Source organism: Bemisia tabaci, chromosome 8, assembly GCF_918797505.1.
Source record: "Bemisia tabaci chromosome 8, PGI_BMITA_v3".
NCBI classification, from domain to species: domain Eukaryota; kingdom Metazoa; phylum Arthropoda; class Insecta; order Hemiptera; family Aleyrodidae; genus Bemisia; species Bemisia tabaci.
In genome coordinates, this window is record NC_092800.1 from 30,831,140 (window position 1) to 30,854,687 (window position 23,548).

The 23,548-nt window shown below is 36.9% G+C and overlaps 1 protein-coding gene across 1 annotated transcript in view; it reads right to left on the reverse strand.

Moving 5' to 3' along the window:
- Window positions 1–12,383: 12,383 nt before the first annotated feature.
- Window positions 12,384–23,548, reverse strand: part of LOC109034949 (uncharacterized) — an 88,794-nt gene continuing 77,629 nt past the window's right edge. The window contains exons 2-5 of the mRNA XM_019048381.2: window positions 16,522–16,670; window positions 14,342–14,488; window positions 13,807–13,882; window positions 12,384–12,555 (exon numbers count right to left, since the gene is read on the reverse strand). Of these exons, the coding sequence (XP_018903926.2) occupies window positions 12,501–12,555; window positions 13,807–13,882; window positions 14,342–14,488; window positions 16,522–16,670 (427 nt within the window). The 3' untranslated portion in view covers window positions 12,384–12,500. The remainder of the gene's footprint in view (window positions 12,556–13,806; window positions 13,883–14,341; window positions 14,489–16,521; window positions 16,671–23,548) is intronic.

Consider the following 23,548-nt stretch of genomic DNA (forward strand, 5'->3'; position numbering starts at 1 on the left):
AGTACCGGAACCGATCGATTTTTGGAAGGTGACACTTTCCACTATTGCCACATTTTGACATTTATGTTCAATATTTCTACGAACGACTCAAGCGAGGCTTTAGATCCAGTAAAGAGGAAGTGAGGCCAAGTAATAAATATTCTTGTCGTGTGGACTAGCATATCATAAGCATCGTTCTTATTTTGATCAGTTGAAATTTGGTCGAATGGATTTGAAATGTTCGAAAATTCCTTATGTTATATTCCTATAGTTAAGTGAAGGCCATATTGGCACAAATAATATAGAGATAGTTTTAATAGTCTCTGGTTGCTGGGAAATGATGAAGAATTCCATCCCATTGCTAATCTAATTTATTTTCCATCTTGTAGCTTACCTTACGGGAATGTTGATCGATTCTTGCTGTAAAAGAATTTCAAAATATGTAATTTTTTATTGTTTAAACATATGATATCGTTGGTTCGAAGAAAAGTTTTTCGACTCGCAGAAGCTTTTTTTTTTAATTTGATTAAAATATTTCGTAACTTGACGCGAAGAGCTGCTATCCTTTTTTCTCTGTTTTTTTTTTACGAACGAAGTCTCTTTTTCAAATATAAGTAAATCTGTCATCAACGACTAAATAAATGTAGAAAAATTGACAAACAAAACCAACTTATTTTGAAAGAAAAACGTTTAAAGTAAGAAAAATCAATATATCTTTTAAAGAGGGGAAAATAAGTAAATTTGTCATCGGGGAAAAAACACACATGGAAAAATTGAAAAAACTTGATCATTTTTGGACAAAAATTGTTTAAATAAAAAAAAGTCTTCAAATTAAAGAAACTTTTCAAGAGAGAAATAAAACAAAACCATCGACCACCGAAAATATGGGGGTTTGTTTCGTTTTTTTAAAGATAAAAATGTTTGATTAATTTGGAGAAAAATCATATTAGCAGTACCTTGTTCACCTAAAAAAAGACGAAGTTAACTGGGACATTAAATGCTAGATTTGACAACAGTGAATGGAGAGTGTCAATAAAGAGCGGAAGCACGGAGCGAGGCGTTTTAAAAAAATGGAAAGAAGGGAAATAACCGGCGTTGCAGTTGATTTTTTATCCTTAAAAAATGAAATCGGAAGAGGAAGTGAATCCGGGCCCGAAAAACCGGTGCCGGAACAAAGGCCCGGAGACAGGGACACAGGTAGGAGTAGCCCGAAAAATGTAGTTTATTGTCGGCGCGACAATGGTGACAAAGCCTCGCGGACAAGAGGGGTGAGCAAAGGGCCCGGCTTTTAAAGGACTCGCCAAAGTATTTAAAACTAGCGTAAAAAGCAGTGAATCCGGGAAAGAGTGAATTTCGACAAAAAAACATGCAACAAAAAGTGCTAATATCACCCATTCTTCCCGGTTTTTGCCCCCTACTCACACGTTTCCCCTTTTCCTGGCTCGTCGCACACAAGGTCATCATTCGCTTATTCACTGAAAAAAAAGTTACGGGCTATATAGACATATCGTCCGTTCCGAGCTTAGAGACCGAAAGTTCCGGGTGCTGGAGCCGTAGCCTCGATTGCTCCGGGTGCTACGCCCGGAACTTTCGGCCTCTGAGCACGGAACGAGGACGGTATGTCTATATAGCCCGTAAGTTCAGCTTCCACGGCAGGAGTTTTTTTTTTTTTTTTTTTTTTTTTTTTTTTTCCAGTTTTCTTGAACGGAATCCTAGTCGAAGTCTTACAAAAGTTAAGTATGTTGCAACTACACCAACAATCGTTGTTGGGCTGGGTCTCGACAGTGCAACTTATACTATTGCGAGAATTTTCTGTAACTAGTGCAAGAACGAGGTGACGAGCAAAAATGTTTCAACCACGTGTGATTCTTTCAGTCATCATCGGTGCTGTGGAGTTATGTTTGGACGAATTTAACCAAAATTTACATCAGCACATCAGAAACCATGTTAAATTCTGTCATGTTGCTTGTTTTCTGTCAAAAAAGTGAGCAACATTCCGTCCCGCAAATTATTTTCATAGAGGAGGCAAAAATACAAAGGATTTTTAGGAGAAAATTCTAGAGAGAATTTTAAATCTTTCAGCTGCTTATAATGCATCAAAGGTGTACGATTTAAGTAGCACTGTAAAGCTTACACTTTGCTTTCACAAAATTCGGCCAAAAAATTGATTCTCACCCCTCAAAAAAAGTAGATTCCGCTCAGTCAGCGCTTGAGTCACTTTTTTTTTTCACTTTGGAGGGGCGTGAGTCAGGTAGCCTCCGGGGTGAAATACACACCGGATTTCACTCAGATCTTTGTAACGGCGTAGGAATGTGGTTCAATCAAGCATCATTACTGTCGAAAAGGTATGCTAAATCAACCTCAAGAGAAATTGTACTTAACAGCCAGGGAATGCAAACATACTTCTCAAAATGCTGAATTAAAATGTCATTCAGTTTAATTTTACATCCTCAAAATGTTAACGTTACAATCTTAAGAGGTCAATGTAACCTTTAAAAACAACATTCAACATTAATCATATAGAATAAGATATGCATTTTTTAGTATTTAAGTAACCAATTTCAACATGTTTGTATATAAGCTTTTCTAATTTCAAAAAAAAATCTATGTAGTATTAAACTTATATCCATCTTATAGAATTAATTATTCTTTTAGCAGTGATCCCACAAGTTATGTATGTATTTTCAACTGGTAGGAAAAACAACTTAATCGGCCCGAAACATTTATAAAGAAACAACTTAAAACGGGACTAAGGCCGCAAATAATAAACATAAAATAAAATAAAAAACCCGTAAAAAACCCGCGGTTGTGATCCCTGTGAAACGTCCCGGGTTTTTTATTTTATTTTATGTTTATTATTTGCGGCCTTAGTCCCGTTTAAAGTTATTTTCATCTGGTATGAAGAAGAAAAAAACAAGCAGTGAACTCCAACACAATGTGTTGATAAGGCGCGTCATTAACTCGCACATATCAACCCCTTTAGTTTTCATTTACAGAGATTTCAAAAAAGGCAAGCAGCACAACAAGAGAATTCACGATCCAACACTGCAAGGTCAACGACGCACCTTCACGAGACCGTGTATTGTGAATCTAGAAAGCTATTCGAACAAATTTAAGTTTTTTGATCTGCCTCAAGCAAAATCTTTTCAGATTCTTGAAGAAAAGTGCTACGGAAAAATTTAAGCGAAGAAAGGAAAAATTCTGTCGAACTCCTAGAAGATAAAGTCGATTTAAAGGTATTTTGGGGCTTATTTTGGGAGTTGATTTCGGTAATTTTCGTTGCGCGAATCGTGTTTTACGTGAAATTCTGGTCAAGAAACATGTATCAGAATGCCTAAAATCGTACCTTGTCTAGTGGTCCATTGTCTTAAATATGTCTTGATTTTGTTATTTTAAACGTCTTTTCATGCAAAGAAGCTCAACCATGCCCATGCTTTATTCATTCATGAATTGAAAGTAAGCAATCCACATCCCGAAAATCTACCGATTTGCCGTAAAAAATCGCAGAAACTTGATATACCAGGTCGATGTACCCACTCTTTGAATTTACCAATCAATTTAGTGAGTGCACGTATGTGAAAGTCAAAATGCTATAGTCATTTTGGGTGCATTCATTTTTCATGAAACAATTGTAAGTAATTTCAATCCCGAAAAACCATAAATTTTCCGTATAAAATAAAAAAAATCAAAATATGTCGACTCCCTGACGTGAAAATTAAATTCTACGTGTGAAAATACTTATGTATCGATATGCTGAACAGAATGCCCGCCTCTCCTCGTAATTTACAAACCGTTCCTATACTCATCTCAAAATTTTTCTCAGAGCTTTGTGTTATTATCAGCTTCCATTTAAACCCCGGTTTGATGGCCGAATCGGCTGCCCAAAAAGCAAGCCATTTTTGAAGGGCTCTATGAGAAATTCGTGATATTATCAGCTCTCAGGAAATCACTCCATGGGTAAAATTGCTGGTATAAATTTTCGAGTGCTTAAAATAATCGTATTCAAGAAACTAAGGCATTAAACTATGGAGTCAATTTCGTTTTAATAATATAACGGGATTTACTTGTCTTCAGGTCAAAACTCATACAAGAAAGCCCCTTGCAAGAGGCTAATTTTTTGTAATTTCACTCAATTTTTTCTCCTTTTTATAATTGAATTGCTTGTCAAATTCTGAGGTCAATCATATTAAATTGTAATTTATACATTTCTTTTTTCCCCCTTCATTTTATTTTTTGTTTGGAGAAGTTTTGTTGATTTCTTCGGATTTCGAATACTGTAACTTCTCTTCTAATTGGCCGATTTTTATGAATGAGACCTCTTTTAATTCGTGTTTTAACGGAAAGTAAGGAAAAAATTGCTAAAAACTCGCGAAACAATTTTTTTTTTTAAATTGGACGAATCCTAGCGTGACGGTGAAATGGTTAATGAAGCGTAAGTAATTGGGCGAGGGGCTGAGGATCCCGGCCTCGCTTGGCGACCGTCATTAGCCAAGTCTTTGTAAGTTTAATGCGATTAAAAGAGGTCATGGACTATATTTTACTAAATGGAAAAAATGGTTGTCTATTATCATTTTTGCATTTTAATCTTTGATATTTATATATAAGGTGAGTATTATATATAGATGCAAAAATTAAAACATAAATTGAGTTTAACAAATTTTATCTTAGAATTATTCCATATTATTTAGATACCATTGAATTTTAGCTTACTTAAGTTGAGCTCAAATTTAGTTGCTTTTTCTGTTGTTTTTCGTATTGTTCGTCGAGACGCCGACGCAGTGATCAGGAGCGTGGGGAAGAGAGGGGTAAGTGGATTCCTGTATGAGCCACGTTTAGCTAATGGTCTAATGAGTCTCGAGGCTCATCACAGATTGCACTTACACAGATTGCACTATCATGAGTGGCGGTAGCCACCACCGGGCAAGTAACCTATCCTCCAACAATTGGCAACACAGCACAGCCCGGTCGAGGCAATGACACCATAGTTACACGAACTTGGCTTATTTGGGTTTTTCAGAGCACGGGTACCAACTTTTGAACAGTATAACCGAGGTTACAGATCTGTCAAAGCAACGTTTTGAACAAAACGGAGGAGTTAGATTCTCATTCCGAGAGTGCCGACCTGCTCAGCCATCCTCGAATCAATTCGCTTGATTCTGCTTATATATGCATATTTTAAATCAGCGCGTCGCATTCTTAGGCTTTTTTTAAAAAAACCAAGTAACGTAGACTCTTGGTATTCACTGCACATAAACTAGCGACCCCCAGAATGAGAAACAACTTTAAATCATAATTATTGATGGATAAATAAACTTTTTACACGCTTTGGAAAATCTCAAAAGTTCGCGGTAGTCACTTTTCGGTAAGGAACTAAGGGACTCGGTTATTGTATCGAGCAGGGTTCGAAACGATCGCAAAGGCGGTATACTACGTATACGCGCCAATAACCTTCCGAGAAGTTATTTCAGCATTTTGAAGATTTTTCGCAAATGTAATTTCAACTTCATCGGCAGTTAGATCACTATATCAGTGTTGATGCTATCATTTTCGTGTGTCCGACTTCAAACGGGATCGGGCCCTTATTGCGCCGAGGCCTTTTCTCGCGCTCTCGACGAGGGCCCGATAATTTAGTTGCCCCTTTCCACCCAATCGATTCATAGTTAATTTGGTCTAATTTTACAGGACGGTAAGACATTGTCGGTGGGTTCGGAGCTGTGTGGCGGTTCGGTTCGTTGTTCCAAGAGCAGCGTCGCGTCGCACAGGACCGAGGATGAGATTAGCTTCGGTTCCAGTAAAACCGTTTCTGCTTCGGCGACTTCGGTTCCCATTTTTTCAGGTTTCCACCTCGTCTTCCTCAGTTCCTGGCTAGTCATCCTCCGAGTTGCCATATTTTACTGCGGCTTGCGAAAATCTTAAAAGTATCCAAGGATCAAATGGATGGGGTTTATTGGCCTGGTTACACGCTCAAACTTCCGTCAAATTCCGATCAAAAAGATGACCAAGATGGTGGTCGAGAGTTATCTAGATTGATGAGTAAAATTAATTAAAACAGTGTGTTGATTGGAATAAGCATGAAATAAGCACGGTTGTGTGGAAATCAGATGAAAGATGAGTCCCACAGCTCCATCATCTACCATCAAATTTTTGCAGGCCGCAGAAATTTGATGGTAGATGGTGCGCACCAGTCACAATTTGATTGGGAATTAATGGAAATTTGAGCGTGTAACCATAGCATAACAGAAACGCCCTTGAGTGCCTAGTTGGGGAGAGCACTTACATGTAGAATTGATGATTAGGCCAGAAATTTGAATCACACCTTGACTTAAAATCTCTTCGAGAGTTGCTTATAAGCCATCAAATCTCTGTGCTTCCGGCAATTAAAAAGAATTTCTAAATGCAGGATTTACATGAGCGTGCAAACTTTGTGTCCATAATGTACTTATGTTGTATGCCTCTAAAAAGTTGAATCACGATTGCATATTTTTTTAATGTTTCAGAATGGGCATAACAGAAAGGAGGCTGCCAAAAAGATGAGCTATTCAGCTCAGAACCAAGGTGCTCTTCGGGTCACAGAACCTCCTCACTGTTACTATTCAGCGCACACGACTCGACTTATTGGACGTATTTCCAACAAACGGAACTATGTGCATTATGACGTGAGCCCCAGTGCACATATATTCTTATGAGTCTCAGGGCTCATGTCTTAATGCACATAGTTCTGTTTGACAGAAATACGTCAAATTGACTATGTTCTTCATGCGAATCAACCAAGGAAGAAGTAAGATTAATTGACGTAAACTTTCAGACAATATTTTATTACAGTATTTCATGCGGGAAACTTTGAGGAAAAGAAAATTTTTTTATAAAAAAATACTTACCTCTGTTTTCATATCGAGAAACCACGGTGATATCTGGTGGCAGATTTATCCGATTTGAAAAACGCAAAATGAGAGAGTGGTCTATGAATTCATCAAACGATTATATAATGACTTTTTTCTTCCCTCTAGTTATCAGGTAAAAAACACCGGTCTATCATTTTTCCGCTTCTTTGAGGCAAAAGCTACCTCACCAAGGGTTAAAAAAAAGTGTCATAAACGTTTAAGACAATTGGTATTCTAACCAATGGTAAACTTTGGCAACACGCTTTTTGGGTTAATTGCTGTTGCGAACGTTGCAGATTGGAAGATTTTGTGAAATTGAAGACTGCATCTGCTATTCCAGCTTCGTTCACAGGTATGCATGATTATTTCTAATCGTGCTGTACTCTTTTACCTACACTTCCATGCTCGTTTGTTCAAGCGCGAAAAAATCCGATTGAAATTTGAGCGATCTCTTGTGCGTGTCCAAGGCTAATTTCTATTATGTACCAATATAACCGTCGACAATATATTTCAGATTATAGGGCCAATGAGGACATATTATGGCTCGTTTATTTTAATTTTTCAAATATGATTTTATTTTATTTCTTTGTTCTGTTTTGTTTTATACTTTTATATTACAGGTCAACTTGGATTGTAACTGCATCAATAGAAGCCAGTAGCTCTTAAGCTGTTTTGATTGTTGCTCAGAAAGCCGTGTTTTTCATAAGGCTTTCTAGCAGTAATCAAGACTAAATTTGAGTGAAAGTTCTCCAACTATCACCCCTCTCGTGTCGCATCCATCTCTAAAACGCCCGGAAGACGTCAACACACTTCTTCGGCGAGCCAATTATTGCTGATTTTCTTACGATCGAATCCAATAAATCTTTGCATAAAACAAAAGCATTCATCTGACGTGATATGTTCGATGTATCGCCTTTTAACCGTTGACGAAAAAAGTAAAAAAAAAAAAAAAAACCCTTGAAAAATATTTATCGGAACTCAACCCAAAAAAATAGATCATTGGAAATATTTTGTAATATTACAGGGTCAGCATATCGGCGGTGAAACTAAAAATGAACTTTAAAAAGATTTGTCTCCACATGCATTTAAAAGCAAGTATTGAGCTACTTAAGAAGTTATTGAAAATGTAGATATTCAGAATGCCCTGTTTACATAATAGAAAGGCAGGTGGACGTGATAAATGGTGCACTTTTAATGCCTGATATGCGTTTCAAACTGACATTGAGTTGATTAAACATAAACAGTACTGCTCCTATCATTCTCTCTTCTTTTTTATGTCATTAATATTTGATAGGTTTATGTTATGATGCCTTTATATTATCTTACGGCTTTTTATAATTATATTATAAAACTTGTAAATAATTTTATTGATTTAGTGAAGCTATTATATTCAGGAAGATATATTCATCATGTATCGGGACACTTTCTCGTTGATATACGACTTCAAAGAAAATAAGATTTAAGGTGAAAACTTTTAATTGGACTTATTATTAACTATTACTTTACTGATTATAGAAAATGGTTAAGCATTGTTTACCGTGGACGAGGACCCAAAATGTTGCCAAAATTCTGAGCAATAAAATCTTTAAAACACACCCTGTTCGGTCGGGACACTACTTCTAGACTTAAATTTTTATTGCAAAAATTGCAATGAGAGATGATGTACGCTTTACTGCAACGCGGTTCAAAGCGCCTTCAATTCTGTAAGATACGCAACAGAGTACATGCTGAACATTACACATCCTTCTACATGTAACGATGACTGAACATGCCTCTACAGATTTCGTGGATGACATTAGCGAGATAGCAGAGTTTTTTCTTAAAACATGTTACGTTTTACTTTTTGTGTTTCCCCTTACTCTCCTAAACATCTTATGATGAATACTACAAACCTAATTAAATTAAGTATTATCATTGCCACAGAAAAATCAATAAATAATAATTTTAGTTACTTCTCAATAGCTCAACTTAAATTACTTCTTCATGATTCGAAATTTTGTTTGTTATATGTTCTTGCAGTTGTTGAAAACACCACAAAATGGAGAAAATATGTAATCAAAATGAAAACTGAAGTAACTTTCTGAAAACATTCAGCTTTGCATCATCTATAATGGTATGCTTCGCCGCATAGCTGCTTCTTAAAAGGAAGTGTACTCTATGTTGAAGAATGGGAGGATATTGAAGCAGATTCGAAAAACCTGTTAAATGATTCATGTCCATCAAAAGTCTAAAAGTCTCACAAGTAACCCTTTTAAATGCTTCAATTTAAACTTTCATCCCTACTTGATCCTTTCAATGAACATGAAGCCAATCATCAGACATTATGATTGCGTGTAACATAGTTTCTTTTAGCATAAATACGTCAAAAAGTAAAACATTGTTTTTATCAAAAAATGTGTGGTCCAGTTGTAAAAAAGGAGAAAAAAGTATCATCTTTCAAATACCATTGCACAAATCAATTATGCCAATAAACCGCTGGCAACCTCTTCTCTTGTTGCATTTCTTTTTCTTTCTTTTTTTAAGGTATATTATTAGCATAATTTACGAATGCCAAACAAATGCCACGTCACGCACTAGACGATGAAATGTCTTAAAGTAAATCTGAATTAATACCACACAATAAATGCTTCAACAGTAATTCCCGAATCATGCTGTAAGAATGAAGTGCCTTAAATTGCGAGAGATGCGTCAGCTTAACAACAAGGGTGTGTATCAGTTATTGCCCACCTCAGTATTGAAGGCGTTTTATCTTGTTCATAAAAAGCCTGTTCGTTCCAGTACACATGATAAATAGAGACAATATTAAGTAATACAAACGTAGAAGAATGAGTATAATAATATAAGATTTAAAAATGTCTCTCCCAATCGTGAGTGACACTTGTCCTTATCCTCTTTTGACGCTTAAGCCTTTTCAAGAATAACCGATTCAGTTGGGAAAGCGTCTTAATCCATAAACCGTGTCCCCTTTACTTTCACTATCCACCTAAGCATCCCGTCGATCACTTTCGATGAGCACCTTTGAACCTCCAAACGAGGAAAGCTTTACTAATGGGGATCATCAGGATGGATCCTGCATATCTCATTAACAACTCATCGGTCTTTCCCAAACTCCACCGCGCCGTCATTAAGTCCTGACTGTCCCTTTTTCCGGTGAGCATCCTGGCACGAGACCAGTCAACACCGGAGTGAAGACGAGAGGAGTCTCAGTGCGATGTAAATTTGAACTTCGTGATCCACCAAATTCCCAATTTTTCTGGAACTTTTTTATCGAGCTTTGCATGGTGCCGTGTTTGTGCATCGTCACTTTAATGACTTACTGTGCACACTGTGGAATAGCACTCGGAAAATTTCACTCTTTCAAGGAAAAATACCGGCATTGAATTGAAAGACTATTAACTTGAAGTTATTTTGTGGTGCAACGCGGAAATTTTGACCGTGAACTTTTGGAAAATACCTGCGACTGGAATGAACGACACCCGTTAGGGCGAAACTCTCTCCTCCAAAAACCTTTGTCTTTCTCAGATTTTGGTGAGTTTTTAGTGTTTTGTTCTTTTTCTCCCCCCACCCTTCCACCCCTCGCCTTCAAGATAATGACTTCCCAAATTTTTCACAAGCTATTCGGCTTCCGTGGGGCTCTATCACCAAAGATCTTTTTACCTGACCTTCGAAGTGCCAAGGCATGCATGCAAATATTCCGTCAATCGAGTTTTTGTAGAATTGCAGGAAAATTGGTGTTTTTATTCTATCCTCCCCCTCTTTTGAACTAGGCCGTAGAGAACTTAAAAGGACAGGGCAATTCAATTTTTTAATCGAAGTATTAATATGCTCTTTATAGACAAAATTAGGGAGTTTCCAGTGAATGTATATAAGAGGTAAAGACATTCAAGGGAAAAAATGAGCTACTGATGATCTTGAACAAAACTTGTTTCAAATTCAACCAGATAAACAAGTTGACCTCAAAAACTCAGTTTCTGGCTCAACAATACATTGAAGTTGTTGAAGTTTCTCATGAGCCATGAGACATAATGCAATTTTTAAACTTTGGACTTGTTTTTCTCTATATCAGATTATTTTGTTTTCCACTCTCACTCGACGGATGCTTTTTTTTTTTTTTTTTTTTTTTTTTTTTTTTTTTTTTTTTTTTTTTTTTAAGAAGAGGTGCAGCTCCCTCTAGGTTTGGGTTAACTTGGAATTTCGTCGCTGTAGACAAACAGCCACCGCACATTGTTAGTACTCATCCATGTTACAGGATTTTCAAATTTTCAGGGATAAAGGCCGAGTAGAATCTGATTCAGCAGATCTACTCGCCAGTTCCGAGAATGTTTGACACCACTACCGGGATCCGAACCCGGGACCTATTGCCCGAGAGTCAGACGCGCTAACCACTTGGCCAATCTGGCCGGCTGACGATACCTCAAATGCTAAGAAATATGTTACCCGTCCATTTTTCCTTCTGCAAAATCGAAAAAGTTTTCGCCCGGAAATATAAATCTGAACATGTCGGGACTGCTAATACGGCTGGCTTAAGTAAAATGAACTAAAAAAGTAATGCAGATAATAGAAACCTATACATTTCAAAAATATATTCTGCATGATGAATGAAATGCATGAATGAAAATAAAAATTGGTATAATGGTGCTAGAAAAAAGAAAAATGTAAACAGACTCAGATTTATTTTATACTCAATGCTTCAAAAGATTACAAAATGAATTTTGGACGGTATGATAAGTTAAGGGTAATGAGTACCAGCTTAAATTGAGATTCAAATGCGCGCCTCTTTGATGCATGACGCAGTGGCGTGGCGTGAATTGCGATATATCGATTGTTATGTCATTTAAACCTATGGTAAAGAATCGATTATTAAGTTGTTCGCTGCAAACACCCTGTTTATCGATCCTTTTCCATAGGTTTAAATGGCATAACAATCGATACATCGCAATTCACGCCACGCCACTGGCATGACGTGCCTAGAATGCCTAGACGCTGTGACGACTGTGACCATAGTGTGCATAATGATAAGGTTGAATCGATGGTGCCAGGGAAATATGTATTTCAGTTCGCAATATTGGCTAATTCCCCCAAAATGTTGTATTCATCGATGATAGGACTACTTACTAGTTGGACCAAATCGTAAGGTTCCATAAACTGTAATTTGTTAGTTTTTAATTTTACTGAGATCTTTCTAGACGGAACAAAAAATTCTTTTAGAGATCATAGTATACCTGCGATTGACTGGGAATTTGCAAAAAAAACAAAATAGTTGAAAGAACCAAGAAACATCAAATAAGCTGACTTCGTGGAAGATAATAATTGGCCAAGCTATCTTCAGAATCGTTCACGGTATCCTTAAAAAAGTGCAACGTGACAGGAACATTGAAAAATCCTAAATTGAGATTCGTGCTTTTGTGCTTTCACCATCGATTTGCTAATTTTTGATCGATGTCGATCTCGCTCAAGATTATGTACATTTTTGCGACTCACAGAATTACGAGCCTTGACTTTCCATTTTCGTCTCCGAACAAATAAATTAAATTTATTGCAATTTATTATAAAACATAAGTACTTTAATAAAATCAAAACAATATAAATTTAAATAACATTTAATAGGTCAAATTTTTAGCAAATACTTTTCAATTCCATTCATTTATTTTCCTCTCGTTGCAATGACTCGACTTCGTGAAATTTTCTATCCTTCCTGAAATAAAAAAGAAAATAAGACATCAATAATAAAAATTGATATTGGAAGCCACTCAAGATTGTTAATTCAGATATAATAGGTATAATTTGAACATCTGAATTGCATGGTAACCTTCCTAAGGAAGCTTATCTTTGTTATTCATTTTTGCATTACTTTCTATATTTAATTAATATCTCAAACGAACTACGAAAACACTCCATCAGCCCCCCCCCTCCCCACCAACAAGCTCTCTTTTGTGTTGTCAACTGAATTTGTAAATCTCGGTTTTCTTTTTAAAGTAGACTTCGAAGTTGATTGAACCCGGAGTAATTTTCTGCCAAGACTGAAAATTTGTAGTGCGGTATATTTTATTTTACCGTTAAACTTGGTTCATGCTTTAGTTTATGTTGAAAAGTTTTTCGAGAATCTCCCATGAAACGACCATAAAATCCGACTCCCTATCGGTGACAAGCTTAATTAAGGAGTTAAAATGTTTTTCAACGTATATTGTATTGATGTTTTCAATTCGCCTTCAGCTCCGTCCGCAGCAATTGTTGTTACGAATATGTTGTGCGTGCTGATCTCAGCTCATTACATACTTTACTCCTTGAAGGCGTTTAATGGGCGAAAGTAGAGCGCCCTGTTGGAGAACAACAGAAGTGAGATTGAATAAATAGGAGATCCCTATTTTGTTCGTTCTCCGACAGATCGCGCCACTTGAGCACATAAAACGCCTTCAGAGAGTCGATTATGTAATATGCTGAAATCAGCACGCACAACATATTCGTAACAACAATTGCTGCAGGCGCAGTTGAAGGCGAAATTCTTTCGGTTAAAAAAATAAGAGTATGGTAGATAATCTGCATGTAATAAGAGGGTATGTATTCGATCGACGTGAATCGAACGAAAAATAAAAACGTGAACCGATCAACATCGATTGAATGGGTAAATAAATGAAAGAACTTATCAAAATCGGTAGAAGACTTGCATTTACTGTGAAAATTTCAAATTGCGATAGCTCGAAATTAGGATTCGCCGAAATTCTGATTTTTCGCGATTTTAGGTCCACGTTCTCCTCATACTTTTATCGCATTTATTTTTTGCTTCAAGACCACTGTGATTCAGAGTCCAGCTCTTATTATAAAATATTAGCTTACAACAGGAAAACATCACAAATAGAGGGAGAGGGGACTATATACTGTGGATTAAATTTGGTACGATTGATGACAGTGACGCAAAGACAACTTCGCTCAGTTTATAATGACTTACCCATTACTACAGCGAAAGAGATCTTCAAAACCGATGTACACGCATGTGATTCTTGCTCCAGTGACATCTCTAAAGTCTGAAAGTGGAACAAAATAATGAGGAATTCGGAATTAATCAGATTTCCAGAACAGAAGTCTAAATTTTAAAGGACTCGGGACGCAGAATTTGCGTTGAAAAATTGAGCCTTCGAATGCTAGAGAACAATATTTCAAGAACATACTTCAAGCAATGTACAATAAAGTAGCAATTATTGAACTTCAAGTAGCTCTTTTCTAAGCTCGGGGGAAAAAAATCTCAAGCTAATTTAGGGGCCAAAGTTTACAACTATCTTATAAAATGTGACAGAACCGTCCTTCAGTAAGTATCTTCCACCTAATGAATTATAATTTGGTGAGTTTAATTGGGTTGCTCTGAGGCTCTAGTGCCTTTTTTACGGCGTGTAATGCAAATAGTAGATACCATCAATTAACTGACAATGAGAGACAAAATTGAAGAAGAAAGATAATAATACAATGAGTGACAAGAGGCGTTATACCTGATTTTAGTAAATCGAGCGCCCTCTTCCCATAGCGGCTGCCCATGAAAAATCGGTCATTCCTGCCAGAGACTTCCAGCAAGGGTGAGTTGTCGGGTGTAATGGAGAGACTCCGTCTTTCTAACACGCTTGTGTCTGATGGCCGACCTATGAGAAAAATTAGGGATCTTCAGAGCTATCACAGAAAAAACTTATTGAAGACTTTCAACTCTTCTATTCACTTATCAAACGGAAAAAAATAACGAAAAATTGACGGACGACAATACATAGGCGGTATCTCCCGAAGTATTTGTTATTGGTGGCTATACAGAAGAAAAAAGATGGTGCTGACGACAAAACCTTCTGTTCACGGGGCTCCTGCACTTCCAGCAGGGCTTTGTTACACTTACAGAATTTTTCTGTTGTGAGAACAGAACTTCGGTCGTGGGAACAGAGCACTCTGTCCTCATAACGGAGGCTTCTGTGACTGTTACAAAAGAAGTGCATGCAGGAGCCCTGTGAACGGAACTATTTTTTTCAGTGTTCCCTATTACTTCAACTTAAGGTGATTCGACGGTTGCCGTTTTTTGTGTCAGAGATCGAATGCGATAATTTTCCTCTGAAAACCCTGCCTTCAATACGTTGAATTTCTTTGTCAAATTTGGTACATGAATTATTTAGTCTCGTGACAACAGAAGTGCAATCTTAAAATTCAAAAAAAAAAAAAAAAAAAAAAAAAAAAAAAAAAAAAAAAAAAATGACATGTAGCTGGAATTATGGAACGAATTGATGCGATATATCGCACGTCGCTCTGACACAGAAAATGGCAACCACTCGAATCACCTTTAGACACTCTATTGTAAGCGCGGAAACCATAGATTTCATATAGATGGAGTTTTTTCGTAATATTTATTGACGAACTAGCAACTAACCGTTGCTTCGTACAAGACGCAATCGCGCACACTACTATTAGCGCGCTTTAATCCAATGGCGATACAATAAGAGCCTCTCAGGGGTTGATAAAATTCTATAATGCATTTGAGTTCATTACTTCCACGTTTCGACCCTGGATGAATTGATTTGAGATCTACGATTCACCTTCAATTCGATTGATATGCAATACTACCTACTCGGAAGTTAAAATAGTTGTATGCTTTATTTTGGTGCTCCTCAAGCTTTCCATTAAAGACAAAATGAATAGCTATTCGTAAACATTGTATGTTTGGAGGGGAACTTTCCTGTGGTTCAAAATCATGTCATCATTGTGATTTCAACCTTAAGAGGTATTTTCCTATGTGTGAGAGCCAATTTAAGACAAAAATGAGAAGCATTATCGTGATTCTAGGGATTAATTTTGCAGGATTATGGAAGTGGTGCAATGTTTTGTGATTCTTTTCTTTAAAAAAAGAAGAGCTTAAAGTTATGGAGATGCGATGACTAAAAAAATGTTGGAACTGATGGCGTAAATGTGAATATTTATCATTCCAAAATTTTATTTCGAACGTTTTCTTTCAAGACTAATTATACTGAAAATCAACAATATCTGACTTCCAAAGACATCACTTCAGCCCTCCTTTATTCTAAAATCTAGATTTATGGACTTCATTATGGGTTTGATTTTTTCTCCCGAAAACATTAGAAAATACTCCAGATTCATTATCAAATTAAAATTAAAAATTCATTTTACTGAGGACGTTTAATCTATCTCAGGGAGCAGGAGTGAAGATTGCTATTGCACCTGTCAATAAAGAAAAAAATTGAGTTTGAGCTCTTTCGGAGAATATTCAAATTAGGTATATAATTAAAGTTTTTCTAGTGCCTACTCATAAACCCTTTACATTCTATTTTGTAAATTATAATTTTAGAAAAATGTATTTTTCAAAGTTCCTTTTTTCTATGTAGTATGAATTTCTATAGCAACTCAATTTAATCGGTGCTACAAAGAAGCAAACACTACATTTTATAATTGGTCAATATTCTATCAGAACTTTCCTAAAGTTCCCACAATTTTGCCTGAAAGTTTTCTGTTTACTCTTTTCCTTCCATCTTGACAACGGTTCCCATACTTCGAAAACACGTAGCCCTTAAAAGTGTTAATCAATCTCTAGAAAAAGGGTATTTTACAGAGGATCAATAAGGTTGCATGCAAAATCATCGAATCAATTACAAGTTTTTCATCGATTCAAAATCAAAAGTCGTACCTGTGTCGAATGATTCTTCTGAAGCAATCCTCTTGCCATACCTACCCCCCGTTGAGAAGAACTCTTGAGAATTTGATGTGCTAACGAATATCAACAGACATATGCAGGACTCAACGATGACGGTTGCTCCTAGCATTTTGCTTCGAGCCCTGAAACAAATCGAATATCATGATCAGTTAAATGACATCAAGCATCAGTATCATTATCGTCATGAGTACATTTAAAGCAAACGCTAAATTTTTTATGCATTAACGACAGACTTTATCTGAAATTGAAATTACACGGATAAAAAAAAAAAAAAACACGAGTTTGTTGTGTGATATGGACATTTCCAATTAATTGTGGTAGTACACGAATTAATCGTGATCGTACCCCAATAAATTAGGTTACCAACCCAAATGTTGCGGTACCACCCTAACTTGAGTTGTGGTTCTAAGTACCACAATGGACCAGTAGACAAGGTACGAATTTAAACAATCTGATTCATGTTTCATGACAAGAATTTCACGTAGAACACGATTCGCGCAACGAAAATTACTGAAACCAATTCCTAACGAAAATATTAACGTTTTTATTTCACATTGATTACGAGGAGTTTGAACAGCCCACTCACAAGAAACTCAAAGCTCTACGTGAGTCAAATCGCGCACTACAACGGTTTCAGCAATCTTCTCAATCGAGTAATATACATTTCCCACCATGTGTTTTTCATTTTATAAGTAATTTGCCATAGCTGAGCGGAAGTGTCAAGATAGAGTTTGCCAGATTTTTATATCGCAGAGACTGTCATGATAACGTTTAGCGCTCGATGTGAATCACGTAGAGCATTGAGTTTTCATGAGCGGGTGGTTTGAATTTACGCATCAAGAATCATTAAATAGCTTCGTAAGGAGTTGATTTTCGTAATTTTCGTTGTGCGCATCGTGTTCTACGTGAAATTTTAGTTGACAAACATGTATCAGAATGCTGAAATTCGTACCTTGTCTAGTGGTCCATTAATTAGAAATGCCCGTATCATCCAAAAAATTGTGGTAGTACCGCAATTTTAGGGGATAACCCCTAACACTTTTTTTTCCGTGATACCTCCGGATACTCCGTGATACCTGGTCGAGTGGAAGAAAACAATGGCTTAACATTCCAGAAGCAATACACGTGAAACACGGAATGCTAGAACTTAATTTTTAGCCTCGCTTTTCACAATTAAAATTTTTAAAAAGTTAAAAATATAAAAAGACAGTTTATGATTTTTCATCAAGACCACGAGGTTTCCTTTAATTCCATAACTTTTAAACCTATTTTTCCTCCTTGCCGATGGTCTAGGGCTCCTTGCACGGTAGGCTTTATGGAAGTCATTACGCCTCCAATGTCTAATATATGCAACAAGTCATGCAAACATGTCAGTGAGCACATGGGACCTTTCATCGAAAACATAATGCTACTCTCATTTTACGCCTTACATCATTCTTGTAAAGCGCATGTAACGCGAGCCTGTAACCTCAACCCTCAAGGGAAAACGCCGTATGAACATTCGAGAGTTGCCAAATTTCCCCAAATAAAACATGTATTTTTGAAGATTGTTATACGTATTTTTCTTTAAATTTTGTCAATATTTTAGATTGAATTGGGAACAAAATTGTCTGAAAAATTGGGGGAAAAATATTCAGACTTTTCCCAATAAATTCGTAGGTTATTAAAGGAAAAATGGCAACGCCTGAAGGTTCATACGACGTTTTTCCTTAGCACAGTAGTATAGTAAACGCAGTGCACGCAGCGAAGCTAGATTGAAATGTAACGTAGTTATTGAAACCCTTCATTGAGGAAATCCCGGAAAATTCTTGAGGAGGGGAGTCTTCGAGAAAAGGGTTGAATGGGGGCTCCCGTGGATTTGAACTTAGGGCAGTCGCTGTTCTTTGATCTTGAAAATACGTGAGGTAGTTAATTACAGGCACTGCGGTGTAGCCATGTTAGGCGGTTATTAACAAAACTATGACGTTTTAAGAGACTTAAGCAACAGACGTGTCAGTTTAATTGTGATGGCGGACTGTGAAAAAGTGGCAAACATGTTTTGCGAGGGATGATAATCTCCCAAGACGGCATTGACTTGCGGGGGATGAAATTCAAAGCGATAGATTCAGTCTTAATATACACTGTAGGCTTGAGATCATGCTGTGAGACTTTAAACATACACTAACTTCATGCAAGGAGAAACCCTCATATTTCCATTTATACTTTTATTGACCATTTAAGTTAAAATCGGCATTATACATGAATTCTGTGTGCTATTAGTGCGGAATAATAAGGCTGAACTTGACGAAACTAGCTTGCACATTAATTGGACCACATTTTGCGGTAAGGAACCACTATTTCTGGCTCACTTTAGAAACAACATAAATGCATAGAGTACATAGAGTCGTAATGTAAATGGGAGAGCTGGCGCCATGTTCTGCTCGACGAATTCCGAGCCCGGTGTGCGCCGAGTTCGGGTCGCTTTTTCGATACATTTTCGATCCAAAATGGCGGTGTGGAATACGTGGTAATTCCTATCTCCTTTGTTGTTGTTGTTGTTGTCATCGGATGGCCGGGTACCCGTGTATCGCAAACAATCGATTATGTATCAAAAAAGTGACCCGGCGTCACACAGGAGTCTCGGAATTCGGGACATGGAAAATGCTTAAAAGTGGCGCCAGCTCTCCCAATTATATTACGACTCTATGTACTCTATGCATAAATGCCATTGGTCTCCCTATGCAGATATGTGCTTTTATGGGAAGGCCAGAGATAGTGGTTCCTTAATGCAAAATGTAATACAATTCACACTACCGACTCTCACAAAATTTTGAGTAAAAAACCGAATTTTAGTTTGAGGTTCGGAACTACTTTTGCGCTCGATACTTGCACCTGTCATTTTATTTGAGGTCGGAACATCCGATTTGGTGACTGACGAGTCGCAAAGTTTGTGATAACGTGAATAAAGTGATTTTAGTAAGTACCGCCTCGCACGCAGGACCTAAAAAAGGTTCGATTTATAGAAAAGCAACTGGTCTGATTGGTCGGATCTGTTGGAAACGATGTCTACTGGTGCTAATGATTGATGAGAATATATCCGGCAGAACTTTTCGGAACTGTAAAAGAAATTCGTTTAAATTTATAATTTTACATGAAGATGCCCCCCCCCCCTCAACCAGGGAGACGGGGGATTTTAAATTAAATGAGGGAGTGCCAACTCCCTGATGGGTTGTGGGAGGACCGAGTTTTGTGGCGGTTAAGGTCCAGTTACACGATCAAATTGAGCCATCAAATTGGGCCTCTCATTGGTCGCATCCTCACCTTAGGTCTTTTTCCACCAATCAGAGCTTCAATTTGATTACTCAATTTGATCGTGTAACTGGACCATTAGACGTTAGGCGTCGAAGAGCGCCAGAGAGCGCTATCTATAAAAGCGACTCTTATTCTTATGTAAGTTTGCAGATGAAGATGTCAATACTCAAGTAGAGCTATGAAGTCCGCCACTTCCACGGTGGAATGTTTCCAGTTTCCTCTTGGTTCTATTATTATCTGGTACCCCTTTTACAATTCGCACAATTACAATCACCCTCTCTTCAAAAAATGACAGTATTGCAAATTCATACTTCAGAATCATGGCATGCTTCTGCGTGGCATCCAGAGGATTTAATGTTCTTCAAAAGAGGTTCCCTAACTTGGGTAGAAAACGAAATCTCGTTTTTTCCCTCTCAATTAGTCTAGTCTTTCCATCATGGGAGGCATGTCATAACATAATCAAACAATATTTATGAATCATATCTGGCGTTATTGCTGCAATACTTCCTCATTTGCTGAAAAGTGTAACCAAATACTACTAGAGACCAATTAATCATAGCTATTAAAGACAACTGTGGACTTTAACCAACGATGTATGCAGACAAGCTTAATGATGGATGGCGCATATTATACTCACATTAACTGGATCAGAATTTCAGAACGAAGAATGCACTAATGGTTGCTTCGATACCTGCACTAAAATTTATCCCTAGTGTAGATACAAGTGGTTCAATCATGGTCAAGCAACCTTGGCATCAGAGGAGGATGCCAAAGAAGATCGAAAACAAAGCGCGAACTTTTATTTAGAAACTTTGGGAGAGTGATAACCAGCAGGGAGGGGAATCGCGTCATACTGCCCTGGTAGCGGAGAGAGCAGTAAGTGCATCTCTATATCGCCGTCTTCCTAGCATAAGGACGTAACTACACTTCGAGATGAACCCTGTTGTCCATATAACTTAATGCTTTCCCAGGCTCATCTCCAAATGTAATTACGCCCTTATGTCAGCCAAGCGACGACATGAGCCATGGTTAGCACATGATCTTATACGTCACGAGGTTCATTTCAGCATCCACTTATTGCTCTCTTCGCTATCACGGTAGCATAGCGTTGTGCCAAATTTTTTTCTCCTCGCAGTTTTACGTAGAAAAGAAGGTACTCACACAACGACAGATTTGGAAATTTTCTTCCTAAACGGAATGTCTATGGCTAAAATCTAAAGTGCACACATCCTTCCGGTTGCAACTTTGCACATTTCCGTTTATATCTACTTCTTTCAAAAATAAAGTCACTCAAAAGTCTTCCTCGACATGTTCTGTGAATTTCCTACGCTTAAAAAAGCAACGTGGCTTCTTGTTTTAAAGCTCCGTGTAATTTTCTTTATAAAATAACTTTAAAAAACCACAGTTTTAATTAAGTAAGGAAGTGCAAATCATGAATTGCTTTGCTGTATCAAGGAAAAGAACCTGTACGCATTGGCTTTACAATATAAGTCAAGCGTTCTTTTGCTCCAGTTGTTTTCCTTCAAAACGTGGTGATACATCAAATGCTACCTAGATGCAGCAATAGTTGTATGTTACAAAGTCTAGTCTTTGGACAAGGCGGATCACTGAGGAGGATTAAAATGGAAAGATTCTCATTTTCATGGGGAACACGATGAACTTCTTGAACATTTTCAAACGCAAGTTAACGGTTTCCATAACTTTTCATTGAAATATTCTATACTCGCAAATAATAGTAGGATTTTTCAATAGTAAAACCAGGTTCGACACGCCACATTACACGACCTCTCGTCACAAAGTATTTTAATGCAGAGACCCTCAAATAACCCTCAACCTTTTAATGCTATTTTTCTCATGCAATGTTGTCTTATTTTCTTTAACTACCTGAAATCCTCTGAAAATTGTGTGCAAAATCTAAATTTTTTCTTTTAAAAAAAATCTAAATAAGTCAATATTGTAGGAGCGGAAATCTCAAAACCCCATAAAAAAGATGCATATCAAGCTAGTTCCATCTTTGCAATATTAAACTAAAAGCAAAAGGTACACTGAAAAAAAAGGGTTTGGATTTTTGCCGGAATATCGGTGTACAACACCAACTCCGGATAGCTGATATGGCCCCAGCTAGTTATTTTGGATAGTAGGCAAACCCGATTTTGGTATCTACGCTGACTCGGAAGTTTAGCTAATATCTAAACTAGTTCGGCAAAAATCTAAACCTGGTTTGGATCGCTAAATTGAAGCATCGGCAGCAAATTTTGGGGTTTGTAGCCAGGGGACCGTTGAAAAGAGCCCCCCAAAATGGATTATTTACGGAAATAATGTCTAAAACCGCGAAAAATAAGGTCCACGAGATATTTGGAGTAACTTTTCTCGATATATACGTGTAGAATTTTTTTGGCCTACGTCGGGATTTGAACCGGGGACCTACCTAACCGAAGACGAGGATCCTACCTACTGAGCCATGCCGAGAACGTAATTACGGGGACGAAAAACCCGCATTTAGCTTCCAATTGAGAGGGCAGCCAGGATATCTCGACCAATTTACATAGCTTTTGTTCGATTTTTATTTTAATGCATTATTTTACTTCATTTTATTTTTTCACTTGATTATATTATTTTACGTCATTTGCTTTATTTAATTTTGTTTTTTTAGTTGATTTTCTTTAGACTTCAGGTATTTTATGTATTTACTTTATTTTATTAATTTCCTTTATTTTATTTATTTACTTAATATTATTAATTTACTTTACTTATATTATGAATTTACTTTAGGTATTTTATTTTTTACTTTATTGTATTTTTTTAGGTAGGTGCTTCGTTTTACTTGTTTTTATTCAACAGGGATGAAAGTAATTGTTCATCAAATTTTGTTATAATCAGCATTTCCTTACTCTCTCTAAAATAGGAAAAAATGATGAAGGTCTTAAATAAAAAAGATTAGCTACAAGGGAGGGAAAGTGGATAGAATGCCTAGTCAAATTCTGAACACACATTATTCCCTTATTATGCAGTTCCAAAAGGTCATACCAGAAAAAATATTTTGCTCAGTTTCAAGGTATTTTTTGGTAAATGATAACAATCCTGGCACGGAATAAGAACCCAGTGTATGTAGACAGCATCAAAATAATATCACTGAAATTATTGATTTCCGTTATGAATTCATTTAACAGGTACTTGTGAATTTAAATTGAAAGTAGGACAAGCATCCATCAATTTTTTTATCATCAATCGATCAAATAGGTACACTACCCACCCATTACAAATCTGATACCTAAGTAAACTCAAATCATTAAAATACAAGAAATCAGAGGATAACAGGGCTCTGGCTTTTCATCACCACATAATTCTCTGGAAATTAAAATTTTGGACATTCTAATGATGTAGCATTAAATGGATCGGTTCTTCTCCAGACTTCTAATCCTCTACTCTTGACTCCTGAATAATGGGCACAGAAAAACACAGCTTATAGGAAGACAAACCTGGAGTCATAACCGGTTCCATGAAAATGAAACATATTATTAATATTGCAACTGAAAATGGGGCTAGATATGTAAAGTTGCTAGTAGGTGTATATGTACTTAAGTACTTACGAACTTCTCCTCCGGACGGACGAATCATTGTTGTTCAGTTATCTGCGAAGTAAGTTCTGCAGGTTGGAAGTGTGAGTACATTGAAGGATATTCTGCTAACTGTCAAATTATAGTTCCGC